General features: G+C 44.0%; 2 protein-coding genes across 6 annotated transcripts in view; one reads left to right on the top strand and one right to left on the bottom strand.

The window, feature by feature from the left end:
* Window positions 1-4,569, top strand: part of WDSUB1 (WD repeat, sterile alpha motif and U-box domain containing 1) — a 154,574-nt gene extending 150,005 nt beyond the window's left edge. Inside the window, exon 13 of the mRNA XM_089659751.1 lies at window positions 3,077-4,569. The gene's annotated coding sequence lies outside the window, so the exon portion shown is untranslated. The remainder of the gene's footprint in view (window positions 1-3,076) is intronic.
* The window catches only part of TANC1 (tetratricopeptide repeat, ankyrin repeat and coiled-coil containing 1), a 336,351-nt gene that overhangs the window by 67,373 nt on the left and 253,413 nt on the right, over window positions 1-15,565 (bottom strand). For all 5 annotated transcript variants that reach the window (XM_089659744.1, XM_089659745.1, XM_089659746.1 and 2 more), the window contains one exon: window positions 8,358-8,466. In XM_089659744.1, the coding sequence (XP_089515870.1) occupies window positions 8,358-8,466 (109 nt within the window). The remainder of the gene's footprint in view (window positions 1-8,357; window positions 8,467-15,565) is intronic.

The following is a 15,565-nucleotide window of genomic DNA, read 5'->3' as shown; positions in this document are numbered from 1 at the left end:
CAAAAGTGATGGTGATGATGATGTTGTCAAAGGGTAAGAAATGTCACCAACTGGCTGACTGGGCCTGTCGAGTGACTCCGACCATGGCTCTGTTTAAAGACCAGCAGGCAGAGAGATCACAGAACTGTCAACAGGTATTTTACAGTTCTTTTCTCCAGATTAGCTAAAAACAGTATTCTCCAAACTGCGGTCCGGGGGCCAGATGTGGCCTTTGCTTGCATTTATCTGGCCCTTGTGGCACTATTCCATTCAATGATACCATCAATGATGCATAATAAATCCCATTGACACCAACAATGGGGTACAATTCCTTACCATCACATCAATGATGATGCACAGTTCCAACGACACCAACAATGGGGCAAAATTCCTCCCAATGACACTAACAAAGAGGCACAATTCCTCCCAATGACACCAAAAATGGGGCACAATACTTCCCAAAGACACCAACGATGGGGCACAATACTTCCCAAAGACACCAACGATGGGACACAATACTTCCCAATGACACCAACGATGGGACACTATTCCCCCCAAAGATGGGGCACTATTCCTGGCACTGGTTAGTCCCACTGATGCCAAGACATTTTTTACTCCAACTGGTCGCACTTCGGCCCCTCTAATATCTGAGGGAAAGAAAACTGGCCCTTTGCTTAGAACGTTTTGTCAGTACACATGCTAAGCAAAAATGCTAAAAAAAAATTCGTTTTACTGTTCCTAAACAGTGAAGCTTGAAAAACACTTCTAGCCTAAAAGAGTGTACATGGACACATAGGATAACACTATTTAGCTTCTAGGAGCAGAAAAAAAAAATGCTGATAACAGCTTCTAGGAGCTTAAAACCGCTAGTGTGCATGGAGCCGTGTTTGTACATATGCTGACCATACTTCCTGATGTACACATAATGCATTAAAAGGAAAGTATCTATAAATCTGCCCCCCACCATACCTAACACCCCGCACACTATAACATCTCCAACACTCTGCTCCTTCAGCCCTGCTACCACTGAGGAGGTCACTAAGGTCTTCACTGAAGCCCGCCTCACCACTTGTCCCCTGGACCCTATCCCCTCACAACTCCTCCAGTCACCTCCCTCCTCCATCATTCGCTCCCTCACCCACATCTTCAATCTCTCCCTCTCTACTGGTGCAATCCCCTCCCCACTAAAGCACGCACACATCAACCCCATACTCAAAAAACCCTCCCTTGACCCCACTGGCCTAAAAAACCTTAGACCCATCTCCCTGCTGCCATTCACTTCCAAGCTCCTTGAGTACTTAGCCTACAATCGCCTAAGTGCCCACCTCACTGATAACAACCTCCTTGATCCACTACAGTTTGGCTTCCGTCCCCTACACTCCACCGAAACCGCCCTACTTAAAATCACTAACAACCTGCTAACCGCCAAAGCTAATGGCCACTACTCAGTCCTCCTGCTCCTCGACCTCTCCGCGGACTTCAACACCGTCGACCACCCCCTCCTCCTTACTAAACTGCATTCCTTTGGCATCAGGGACTGCTCTCTACTGGCTCTCCTCCTACCTATCCCAATGCTCCTTCAGCGTTACCTATAACGCTGCCACCTCCCTCCTCTCTCCCCCTCTCTGTCGGGGTCCCCCAAGGCTCTGTCCTCGGACCCCTCCTCTTCTCCATCTACACCTCCACCCTTGGCAAACTGATACACTCCCACGGCTTCAACTACCACCTCTATACCAACGACACAAAAATTTACCTCTTTACCCTTCACCTCACCCCCTCTCTCTCCGCCCGCATTGACCACCTCCTGAATGACATATCAGACTGGATGTCGCTCCATTTCCTCAAGTTAAACCTGTCCAAAACCGAGCTCCTAGTTTTCCCCCCAGCCCGCGCCCCCCCCCCGCCATCCTCTCCATCACGACTAGCAACGCCACCATCAATCCCACCACACACGCCAAAGTGCTGGGTGTCACCCTGGACTCAAACCTTTCCTTCCAACCTCATGTCCAATCACTATCAAAGTCATGCAGGCTCCACCTCCGCAACATCTCCAAGATACGTACGTTCCTCACCCCAGACACTACTAAACAACTTGTACACTCCCTGATTATCTCACGCCTGGACTACTGTCACTCCCTTCTCACTGGCCTACCCAAACAAATGGTATCCCCACTCCAGTCTACCCTGAACTCAGCGGCTAGACTCATCCACCTCACCAACCGCTCCACATCTGCCACACCCTCTGCCAATCCCTTCACTGGCTCCCGATTGCCCAACGCATTAAATTCAAATTACTAACTCTGACATACAAAGCCATTCACAACACTGCCCCAAACTACCTCACTGACCTGATACCCAAATACCACCCTACCCGTGCCCTTCGCTCCTCAAAAGACCTCCTACTCTCTAGCTCCCTGGACTCCTCTTCCCACGCCCGACTGCAGGACTTCTCCAGGACTTCCCCCATCCTCTGGAACACCCTACCCCAATCCATCAGACTGTCACCTACCCTCCTCACCTTCAGGCGCACCCTGAAAACCCATCTCTTCAGGGAAGCCTACCCCACCCTCACCTAACAACCAATCTCCTCCTACCACTCCATCCCCCACAGCCACTTCCTCCTGTACCACTATCCCCTCCCTCCTAGATTGTAAGCTCGAAAGAGCAGGGCCCTCGAACCCCTCGTGTATTGTATTGTTACTGTATTGTCTCATGTTCTGTCCCCCTCGCTATTGTACAGCGCTGAGCAAACCCTTTGGCGCTATATAAACACTGTATAATAATAATAATAAAATCTATTTTCCCTTAATGATTTTTTTTTTCAGTATTTACTGGTAATTTGCTAACAAAGACCATATTAAGACATTATGGTAAGAAGTGAAAAACAAGGGGAGGAAAACAATATGTGCTTTATTGCCATTTTCAGTTTAGTTTACTGCATTACATCATCTTACACAACCAATAAGGCAGAATTCCCATCATTGCCAATTATTTTTAGCTGCTTAAAATACTTTAAAGTCTGTGTTTACAGGAATTGCCGTATTTCACTTACAAATGACAGAAAAACCGCCTCAGAATTCCCCACCATATCTTACAGCCTTTCAGTGCCTTTGGCGAGTGTCTGCTAAGTCAATTGAGAGCCATGGGATACAGACAATGGGTACGAAGCAGCAACATGGAAGAAGGGGCAAAAATGAAGCCATTGTCTACACCAACCAATCTGATGTGAGCAGCTATTACTGGTAACACAAAACGGAAATAAAAATTCATACAGGTATTTTCATATGTGGCATTCTTATCTTATATTGTCAAAAAACTTTCTGTGTACCAACATAAAAAGGATCAGCTTAGAAGCATCAGCTAGATTCTACGTATGATATTGCTTCTAAATATTTGAGAAGCTGAGGCTGGCCATACAGAAGCTGAGGCTGGCCATACATGGGTTGTATGTTTTTTTCAGATTCCTCCATCCACACAAGCAAGGTGGATGTTGGAATCCTCCCCTCTGAGACATTGTATCCGGACAGCAAGACTTCTCTGCTGTCAGAATGTACTCATCAGTGGTTACAGTTGATTGGCTGCAGCTTGGTGATGGAGCAAAGTTTTCGATCAGTCCTGTTTGACAGAGGTTGAATGTTAGATCAACTTTTGTTGAGCAGAACGGCCATACATGGATCAAAATTTAGCCAGTCCTTGCTGAACCAGCCAAATTTTCATACATCTATGGCCAGCTTCAGCCCATCCTTTCATATAAAACAGAGCTCCCAAAGCATCATTATATGTGATGGGCCAGCCATGATATAAATTTCTTTGTGGCTTACAGCTGAAAGCAGAGGCTGTGGACGGTGCTGCAGCACCTAATGTGTGATATGTATAGCCCAGCAAAGAATCAGTAAGCACTTACAACGCTGTGCATCATAGACAGACTGACTATTATGATATATGATGTGAATGTACAATATATATGTAAAGCGCTGCATAAATTGACAGCACTATATAAATACCTGAGATAAATAAATAATAATAAATAAATATCTAGTAGTAGCTAGTCACAATCAGCAAGACTTGTTTTGTAATGTTGCCAACATTTCATATGTCCAGTAGAATACGATTAACTACTACTAGACAGACTGTATGGCTGAAATGTTTTTTAAAATACTGCCTCCTACAGCTAGAATTGTAGGACTGTTTAGAGGACCCAGGGCACACTTGTCCTCGACGTGGTAGAGACCATGCAACTGTAAGTAAAATGATGGAGCTCAAAGACAATAAATACAGACCTTTATGCTATAAAGTGGTTGTAAACCTGACATGAACAAAGCATATCCCTCTATGGTGTATACTTGTCTCAATCCAGATTACTGTGTAATTTCAGTCTGCTGCCTCATTACTCTGCTATCTGCATAATTCACTTCTGACAAGTTTTTCTGACACCAAGAGGTAAAAAGGTGACAGGGAAGGGACATCCAGCACACAGCCTATGAAGAGGGTGTGTCTCTTCCCTCCAATCGGCTCTCCTCACTGAGCTCTGCAGTGTATAACTAATTGCCCAACCCCTGCTCTCTGAAATCTCAGACTAGCTGTATAAAATTCTGAACAGATGTAGAAAAGAGAAGACTGCAGAAAAACATGTACAATTTACATAGGAGGATTTGTATAATCTCTGTGTATCATCTGAGGCCAGTCACTTCATTTGGGTATATGTAAGGGTTTACAACCACTTTAAAATGTAATGTGATGTGACAAAGCAGATGCACCATATTAAAATACACTCAAACGGCTACTTTATTAGGTACACCATGCTAGTGCCAATAAAATCTCCCCCACACCATTACACCATCACCACCAGCCTGAACCATTGATACAAGGCAGGATGGATCCATGCTTTCATGTTGTTTACGCCAAATTCTGACCCTACCATCTGAATGTCGCAGGAACCAGTCTGCCCATTTTCCTCTGACCTCTGACATCAACAAGGCACGTTCGCCCACACAACTGCTGCTCACTGGATATTTTCTCTTTTTCGGACCATTCCCTGTAAACCCTAGAGATGGTTGTGTGTACAAATCCCAGTAGATCAGCTGTTTTTGAAATACTCAGACCAGCCCATCTGGCACCAACAACCATGCCACATTCAAAGTCACTTAAATCTACTTTCTTCCTCATTCTGATTCTCGGTGCCTAAATGCATTGAGTTGCTGCCATGTGATTGGCTGATTAGCAATTTGTGTTACCAAGTAATTGAACAGGTGTACCTAATAAAGTGGCCGGTGAGTGCATATGAAGTGTGATAGTTACTGGGAGGTCCACTGTAACCCAGTTATTGCTTACTAATATGAATGAAGACTATGATTTGTGCTTCTGTCACCATAGTGCAAGACAATCTTAGCCTACTACAACAGGTAAGAGAATAATACACAAGCTGCAACTATCGCGTTGCCTTTGAACAAAGACAAAGATTGAAATCAGCCATCACCACTGAGAGACATTATGCACATATCATGGAACCATTCTACCCAGACAAAAGGAAGTTTGTCAGCCAGGAGGGAGTGCCCAGCCTTCAAACCGCACCAGTGCCAAGCCCTAACTCTACAGCTGCATTCCTATACAGGTTATGATAATAGACTCCTTAATGGAACATTATGACAAGGTATGGTATGCTAGAATTATTAAACACAAGTGAAAACAGTTTATTTATTATTGGTTGTAAATCCTGCAAGTTTCCCTGTGTTGGTTAACCAAGTGAAAATCTCCAGCATAGAGAATGGCCCCATAACCTACCAATACACACTAACACCGTACTGCCTCATTTGACTCAAGTTCAGGTAGATTCATGAAATAATCTTGCATAAATATGTAGAGCTGATTCATTTACAAGGCAACCTAGGCAGAAGCTTAGGGCCCCCAGTGGATGCCTAGCTACAGCCTTCATGTTACTTCAGAATACCAGAGAAACAGTACAAATGATCAAAACTGTGCACCCGACTGTCACTTTACAACGGAGGATGCACTTGGTGTCTGATGAGGAAGGATCATGCCAATACAGACAATGCAAATGGAGTGGCTTCTTGGTGCCTATTGTAATCCTTGTCAAAGTGATGGGGGCAAAAGATGCTACCATGTCTAAGGGTCCTATTGTCACTTAATGATTTTCATGCCCAAAAGACCTAAACGCTTGGCGGATGAGCTCAATGCAGGAGCAACAGAAGCCATTATACATTGACCATACACAACCATATGTGGTCAGTTGTGCTGCTGAATTGCTTTTAAAGATACATCCTACATAGCTGGCATTCTTAAAGTTATATTAAAGGCAATTTAACAAAAACAACACAAAAACAACAAATATGTCATCCTTACCTGCTCTGTGCAATGGTTTTACACAGAGCAGCCCCAATCCACCTCTTCTTGGGTCCCCGCCGGCACTCCTTTCTCATCCCTCCTGCCAAGTTTTCCCAGAGCAAGCTGCTTGCTATGGGGGCTCTGGAGCCACTGCTCTGCGTATCCATTCACACACACAGCTCTCTCCTCATTGGTTCACTGGCTCTTATTGACAGTAGCGGAAATCAATGGCTCCTGCTGCTGTCTCAGCCAATGAGGAGAGAGAGAGTCACTGCTCTCATGCACATTGCTGGATCCAACTGGGGTGGGGATAGGGGGGCTGCTGGACACAAAAGTTTTTTTACCATCATGCATAGAATGTATGAAGGTAAAAAACCTGCTGCCTTAACATCCACTTTAACTTTGCTCCACTATCTGGTGAATCCCCTCACCACAAGGACAACCGAGAGTTTGCACTTTTAAAAACAACGTAATCAGTAGCTGTCACGGGAGTGACTTTGGGTGGGGGGCCCATGGAACACAGCCCCCTTTGGAGGGGTGGGGAGACCCCTGTCTCAGCTCCCCATAGCCCTCCTATGTGTAAGTCACCCTGTGCCTGTTAGGGGTACAAGGTGGAATGTCCTGATATTGTGTAGACATGTATAGGTGGCATGTGGTATTCATTGTTTACTGCCATGTGGTGCATCCCATTGTTCTATTGTGTGTCTTGCTTGGGAGCAAACTATTATGGGATGCATGTGTTTGTGTATTGGCTTGGTGGGGGGGTGTCTGCTGATGTGTCTCTAGTTGCTAGATTTGGTTCGCCCCGTCCTGTGTCCACATGCAGGGAGGTGGGTTGCTCCCTTGAATGTTTATATCTCGTGTCTGTGTTAAAATTAAGCAGTCTATTTCCTGATTTTACTTTGAGTGGTGTCTGTGGATCGTGTTCGGACAGGGAAGCGGAAATACCCTCGTGCAGTCGGGGTCTGATTCCGTTACAATAGCTGCTTCCATATTTCGTTCCTGACTAGGGATGAGCTCACACACAGGTCTGATCCCGCCAGGAAGCAGTAAAAGTGGACAACAGCCAATCATATGCAACGCAGTCACTCCCTCTGCTCCACAGCCACATGTATACATCTTTCTGGTGTGGCTGCAGGAGGAGGGGCCTCCACTGGCCACGACTGGCTGTCCTCCTCGCCAGCTTCTGGGCAGGATAGCACAGGTAGGTTTGGATTCATGTCCAAACATGTTTTAGCTCATTCCTAATCCTGACAGATTTTGTTTAAACTGTCCACAATCCATGAGATCCAGCCTCATGATATAATCATTGGGCGCCTGAAGCTTTACTGGACTTGGTCATACATACACTAAACGATATCAAGAAAGGGTACCTGAGAAGTAGACTAACTATAATCAGTCAATGTTGTGCAGTAAATAAAATCCTGCAATATCTTTAAATAAATAAAAATGGGATGAATGGATGAAACCGCATTTTGCATGACTGGTCTGCTGCCCAAGCACATGGTGCCTGAGCTATGCTGCCACTGCTGCTACAGGCCCAAAAGACTGTGAAGCATTAAATTATCTTTCAGAGTATATCCAGAAACAAAACCAGATGTGGGTCAATTTCCATTCATAATTCATGGCAGTTAAGGAATATTGTGTTTTTACTGAAGCTAGGCTTAAAGCAGTAGTAAAGCCTAGTTTTTCGCTTTTGCCTACAGCTAAGCTTAGAAACAGGTATAAAGTGATATCAAAAGCTCATTATTTTTTTTTTTTAGTACCAAACATGTCATACTGATCTGCTGTATGCAATGGTTTTGCACACAGCAGCCCTGATCCTCCTCTTCTTGGCTCCCCAGCTGGTGCTCCTTGCCCCTCCCCCCTGCTGAGTGCCCCCATTGCAAGCAGCTTGCTAGGTATCCGTTTTAATATTTTAGGTATGCTGTGTGAATGAAAGCACATAACATATAGTGGGTCTTTTTGTAAAAAGTGAAAATACTCTTTAAAGTCACTTAGTTCAAAACACTTCACACAGCAAATCACAGCAGTACCTTAAATATGTGTGCTTTTAAGATATGGTGACCCAATTCCATGGTCTGCTGACGATTTAATTTTCCTTCTTGCCGCGAAAACATGAATGCTAATAGGGAATGTCCACTTCTGAAAACAAAAGGACAGAAAACTTTGCTAGTGGTTTGGTGGTATGAAACAACAAATAAAAAAAAAAAAAAAAAAAAAACATTTTAAATATGAGACACAAAAGGAATACTGCCTTATTTAAAGGAAAACACTAATGAAAGTAAACATACTATATTTTTAGTTGTTAGTGCAGTAACATTTGTGACATTTCACATTTTAACAAATTTGTTAATGGATAAAACAGAAATTTATAGACTAACCACTAGAAGGCGATCTCAGTGGCTTAGGGCAATTATTTTCCCTTTTTTTTTTTTTTCCAATAGCTGCTGCGAAAACATATCAACGATACACACAGACAGACAACTGGAAAAGCAGACCCCCTTCCAGAGTACTCATATAAAATTTGCATAGTGATCAGAAATTATTAACATTTTTCTGAAATCGTCACAAATGTTGTGCGCTCTACTGCCAATCACCTAACCAATGCAATGGTCATAAATTCTCTCCCTAATGAACTCTGGGGGAATGCTGTTCAGCAATCAGCACCCCTGCCTGAACACCATGTCAACCCATGTAGCAGAGCCATGTCACCACTGTGGTTACAATGAGAATTCCAGGATTACAGGTGAGAGAAAAGCATTTCTGTAACACTGATCACGATTAGTCAGATAATCTGAAACACATCATTCTTAAAACAATGTACTGCACCGCTCAGCCCATTTAAACTAATAGCAGGCTGACAGCAGCAGCTGCTGATTGCATGTGTCCAGGCTTGTCATCTGTCCAAAACTGCAGCTGATCATTCTGTATGCGACTACATGCGATTAGCAGTGGCTGCTGTCAGTCCACCATTGCTTAAAAGTCACATGATCTCTGCCACAAAATTTTCAGAAAACAAGATAATCGACATTTGGAGCAATGAAGTTCCAAAAGAATGATGGTGCAAGCAGGGGCGGACTGACCATTTGGAAACTCGGGCACTGCCCGGGGTCAGTAGGGGGCCTCATGAGATGCCCCTGGTACCTTTTTCATAGGCTTTTCTGAGTTTGGGCAAGGACACAGGGGCCCCATGAGCCCCTATTGCCCGGGGGCCCCATGAGTTGTCAGTCCGCCCCTGGGTGCAAGACAGTCAGGATCAAGGTTTCTACACCTAATTAGCTGTATGAGCTCCGACATAATAGGTTCTATGAAATGCATGCAGCACACAATCAGCTATGCCACGTGACACTTCCCATTCCGCTACCACCTCCAATAAACGATATGTGCTGCGATATAATGAAAGGATCGGTGGATAATTTTAGGTAACGTGTTTAATCATGCTATTACTGTTTAGGCCAAGATCAAAGAGCTGCATGTCAATATGTTTTAGCCTACATTCACTGTACATTAATAAAATATACCGCGCTGTTCCTTTATTTCCCTTATGAGTATTAAAACAGTTATAAATTGAAGTTTAGTTTCACTTTATGGATTTTGAAATCAGCTGCCAAATTTTACCTCCTAGGATTCTTCCTTGGATATCCCTGCTACCGGCAAATCCATCCTACAGGAAAAGGCACTATCACGCCGGGTGATGACACCAAGACTTCCTAAGGGCCCTCAGAGGCCACATGAAGGCTCATTCATAAGGATTTCCTAAATGAGCTCAGAACAGCTGTAATGGGAAACATCTTAAGGACTGGAAGGAGCAGGCGCTAGTAAGGGATTGTGTACATGGGTATTTGTTTGCATCTGAATAGCTCTTTTCCCCATACTAGTCCATAGGGATGCTTGTGCAGCTTCATATGCAGCTGATAAGGGAGGTAATAACCAGGTCACAATGAGATCACAAGCAGGTCAGAGAGAGGACTCGCCAAAGCTGCATTGTCAAAATAAATGGCACTGCAATGTGCTAACTAGGGGTGCACCGAAATGAAAATTCTGGTGCCAAAACCGAAAATTTAAAATTCACTTGGTCGAAAACCGAAACGCACAGTTTTTAAAAATGAAGATATATTTTTTTGAAAAAAATACACTTTGATTAAAAAAAACAAAAAAGAAACAATATATACCCCAATTTTTTTGTAAAATATGAAAGAGAATATTACGGCAAGTAAATAGATACCCAACATGTCACGCTTTAAAATTGTGCACACTCATGGAATGGCGTGAAACTGCGGTACTTAATCTCCATGGGTGATGCTTTAACAATTTCTAAAGGTTAGCAGTGTAAAGGTACAGAGGTGGTCTAGTGTGAGAATTCTTGCTCTTGCTTTGAAGTTCATGACGATATCTCACGTGTGTGGTTTAACCACTCGCCTACAGGGCACTTATACCCCCTTCCTGCCCAGGCCAATTTTCAGCTTTCAGCGCTGTCACACTTTGAATGACAATTGCGCGGTCATGCAACATTGTACCCAAATGAAATTTTATATTTTTTTGAGACAGAGCTTTCTTTTGGTGGTATTTAAACAGCTCTGGGGTTTTTATTTTTTGCTAAACAAACCAAAAACCACTGAAAATTTTGAAAAAAAAAAGGTTTTTTTCTTAGTTTTTGTTATAAAATTTTGTAAATAAGTGATTTTTTTCCTTCACTGATGTGCGCTAATGAGGCTGCAGTGATGGGCACTGATAGGCTGCACTGATGGGCACTGATAGGCTGCACTGATGGACACTGATAGGTGGCACTGATGGACACTGATAGGTGGCACTGGTAGGTGGCACAGATGGGCACTGAAACGCAGCACTGATACATGGCACTGTTAGGCGGCACTTGACTGGCACTGATGAGGAGGCACTGGTAGATGGCACTGATGGGCATTGACAGGCATCACAGATGGGCACTGAAAGGCAGCACTCCTATATGGCACTGATAGGTGGCACTGATAGGGGGCACTGACTGGCACTGATAGGCAGCACTGATGGGCGCTGATAGGCAGCACTGACTGGCACTGATCGGCAGCACTGATGGGTAGCACGGACTGGCATTGATAGGTGGCACTGATGGGTACGGATATGTGGCATTGATGTGCACTGGTAGGCACTGATATGTGGCATTGATGTGGCACTGGCAGGTGGCATTGATGAGCACTGACAGGTGGCACTGCTGGGGCTACACAGATCATCAGGGCACACTGATCATCAGTGCCCTGATGATCAGTGCACACGTCCCCTCTGAGTAATGACTAGTACCGGCTCTCCTCTCGAGCTGTCAGCGTGACAGCTCGTGAGGAGAGAAATGCAGATAACTGGCATTTCCCTGTTTACATGTGATCAGCTGTGATTGGACACCACAGCTGATCACATGACCGAGCTGACATCTTCAGGTCTTTCCGTTGATTGGTGATCAACCATCGTTCGCCGTGCTGCGCGCTCCCGGAGCTGCGCATGCGTAGTTAGAATGGGAGGATGTCATATGATGTCCTCCCAGAACAAGAGAACCGCCTTGCACCCGTCATTACCTTATATGGCGGGCGGGAGGCAGTTAAACACCGTTAACATATGTGGGCATGGCCTACGTATGCATTTACCACAACGTGGGGATGGGGGCGCTTTAAACTTTTTTTTTATTTTTTATTTAATGGTTTGGGTTTTTTATGCACTGTTCCTTTAAAAAAAGGTAAATCACTTTTATTCTGATCACAAGAAATGCATGCATCCCTTGTGATAGAAACAACTAGTGACAGGTCCTCTTTATGGAGAGATATGGGGTCAATAAGACCCCATATCTCTCCTCTGCAGTGTAAAGCATTGGGTCAAAAAAAGTATTGATCTAGCGCTTTAAAAAAATAATTAAAAAAAAGGCAGGATTGGGAAGTGACATCACTCCAGTCCTCCAAGGGCATAGAGATGAGTGGCGGCCATCTTTCCTTCACTCATCTCTATGCCCAGCACCAGGATCGATGGTTTCTCAGGTGAGGCTGAACTACTGAGTGGCGGCGATGGCGAGCGGGCGACGGTGAGGGGAAGGATTTTTTCGGCACAGACATCGGTGCTATATTTTCATTTTGGCCGATGGCCGAAAGGGATGTTTTCGGCCGAAAGGGATGTTTTCGGCCGAAAGGGATGTTTTCGGCCGAAAGGGATGTTTTCGGCCGAAACGTTACAGCCACTGAAATTTCGGTGCATACCTAGTGCTAACCTTTATAATGTGCTGTAATTGCAGCACACTGGAACACAAAAGTGTGATATGGCCCGAAAGCAAGTAATAGATTATACAATCTTCTGATTATAAAACCACTCATCTGTCTGTGACTGTGTTGATGAGGGAATCCCTACCGCAGCGCTATTGTGTTCTGCTTGCAGGGAGCCTTCCCTACTGGCAAAACACAATGATCACTGCTGGTGGCTATAGCTGCCAGCAGTAATCGCATGCAAAAAATCCAACAAGCTAGTTGTACTGAAGTCAACTGATGGATCAAATTAAGTACAACCAGCCTGCCCATTGGTGGACTGAATCTCGGCAGGTCCCTGCTGAACCAGACAAGATTTGCTCCACCTATGGCCGGCTAAAGTCGCTGACCTGAGCTAAGTATGCAGATAAGGACTCCTGACATTTGTTCTGACTTTATGGCTTTCCTACATACTTGGTCAGTGACTAGAACAAGCATTTTTATGTTTAATATCAGACAACTACCATTTTTAGACCAAGGCCAGCAACAGAGGACCTCTTGTTTCTCTAATAATAGATGTATTTTAAACAGGATGCAAAACATGCCTAAGTATTGCCGCTAGTTGTTAAGAACAGCTGTTGTTTAGGGCTGGACACTCCCCAGCAGGTCAAGTTTTCAGGATTTCCCTTAATATTTTAGAAGTGATTTACTGGCTGCTCTGAATCAATAATGAAGGTAGCCGTTCCCATTGCATAAAATCCTTAAAGGCGAAGTTCACCTTTTCTAAAAAGTAATAAATGCACATCTTTTTGCAGGTAAGAAAATGTGCATGAATTTTTTTTACCGTGTAACCTGTAAGGCATTGCATCCGCGATCAACAGATCATGGGTGCAATGTCCAGGATCCTGCAGACTCTCAGTACAATCCTAAAGGCAGGCAGTTACTGAATGGCAGGAAGAAACAATGAACTACAAAAGCGCTCACCAGCACCATTGTAATTTTGAGAACTACAAAGCCGCCGGCCGCAGAGACTTGACCGCTTTCCCACCACCCTATACAGAAATACTGCTACAGGGTGGCAGGGGTGCGCAAACAGACACACACACGTGTGTGTGTGTTCCGGGTAGGGCGTGCATTGGCGGCCTCACCTGTTGATCACCAGTTCCCGGCCGGTGATCGCCGTGTATTATCAACGGGGGAGAGACAACAATACAGATCTGTCAACTGCATACTGCTTTGTATGGTTCTGCATAGCAGAACCATACAAAGCAGTGTGCCTACAGTGTAAAGCACACACTAAAGCAGCACACAGCACATAGTTAACCCTTTGATCACCCCAGATGTTAACCTCTTACTGCCCAGTGCCATTAGTACAGTATTAGCACTGATAACTGTATTGGTGTCACTGGGTATGTCAGTGACAGTCATTTCCCCCCCAGTGTCAGAATACATGCCGCAGTCCTGCTATAAGTTGCTTATTACTAGTGTGTGTGTGTGTGTGTGTGTGTGTGTGTATGTATATATATAGATATATATATATATCTATATATATCTATCTATCAAGTATCTATACCGCCATTTGTAAACGCTATAACTTTCACGTAAACCAAATAATTTACACGTATTGGGATTTTTTTTTTTTTAGCAAAGACATGTAGCAGAATACATTTCGGCTTACATTTATGACAAAATTTGATTTTTTTTTACATTTTTTACTGGACATGTTTAATAACAAAAAGTCAAAAATATAGTTTTTTTTTCTCAAAATTAGTGGTCTTTTTTTTATAGCACAAAAAATAAAAAATACAGGCAATCAAATACTAGTGAAAGAAAGCTCTATTTGTGGTAAAAAACGGACATAAATTTAATTTGGGTGCAGCATTGCATGACCGCGTTATTTTCAAATTTAAAGTAACACCGATCCGTATCGCAAAAAATGGCCTGGTCAGGAAGGTGGGTAAATCCTCTGGAGGGCAAGTGGTTAAGGTAGATGTAGTTCATTCATTCACAGAAGTCTCTAAATGAATGACGCGGATGTGTGCGCGGAGCACCTTTTTTTTAACATTGTGACAGCGGGTGTAGGGAGAAGATCCCCCACTTGCTGTCACAGGGAGGGGGGATTGGGGGAAGAGACGCCAGGAGCTGCAACATGCTACACATTCCACCCCAAATATAAAGGTACAACATGTAACATGTTCCAAAGGTGAACTTATCCATTAACATACAGGGAGTTTAACTAAGAGATAAGAAAACACTGATTTAGGGAAATTAAAATTGTTCTCTATAACAGCAAACTTTCAACTCTGAGATCAGTTCCACTTTAAAGGGGTAGTGTCACCACAGTTTAAAAATGCTGAAACCCCTAAGGTGGTTGGTTCTGTTGTATTAGGTGGCCACACTGGGTATTAAAAGCCTGGCGGTTGCTCCACCCCAAGCTGAAGCCCAGTTTGTGGGTGTTCATATAGGGGAGCTATAGCCAGCACTGTTGCCCCACCCATCTATTTCAGTGTTCCAGCTTGCCCCGCCAGCATCATTGGTATACCTTCCTGGAGGCACATCCACGTAACTGAGGAGGACGTTATACATACTATGCTGCCAGTCAGCACGATGGCTGGTCACACATCCCTGCCAGCACTCAGTGCTTGTATATGAAATTCGGTCTGACCTTCCCTCTGCTGTACTGAATGATGTTGGTTGTCTACAGTGCACGACTTCTGCTAGAGACTAGTGCCATCAATCAGCCCTCGTTATGTATTCATTGGGAGATTCTATTCACACTTAGTATGTAGGGATACTACTTCTTTAATAAGGAATATAAGGAGCAACAATGATGTCTAAGGTAAAGTAACAGAGACAAATAAATATATGTTTACTGTCCTTAAGTAAAATAAAGAATTCTGATTGAGGTTCATTGTTTTCCACAGCTCACCCTAACAAATAAGCCGATAGGTAATATTTCTAATTGTCAAACTAAATGAATTATACCGACATGTACCAGGTAATCTGGTAAATATATGCCCTCCTGTGTA

Source organism: Staurois parvus, unplaced genomic scaffold, assembly GCF_062004578.1.
Source record: "Staurois parvus isolate SC_StPar_1 unplaced genomic scaffold, SC_StPar_1.0 ptg000031l, whole genome shotgun sequence".
Lineage (NCBI taxonomy): Eukaryota > Metazoa > Chordata > Amphibia > Anura > Ranidae > Staurois > Staurois parvus.
The sequence above is the reverse complement of the archived record's forward strand: the minus strand, read 5'-3'. Positions and strand labels throughout refer to the sequence as shown.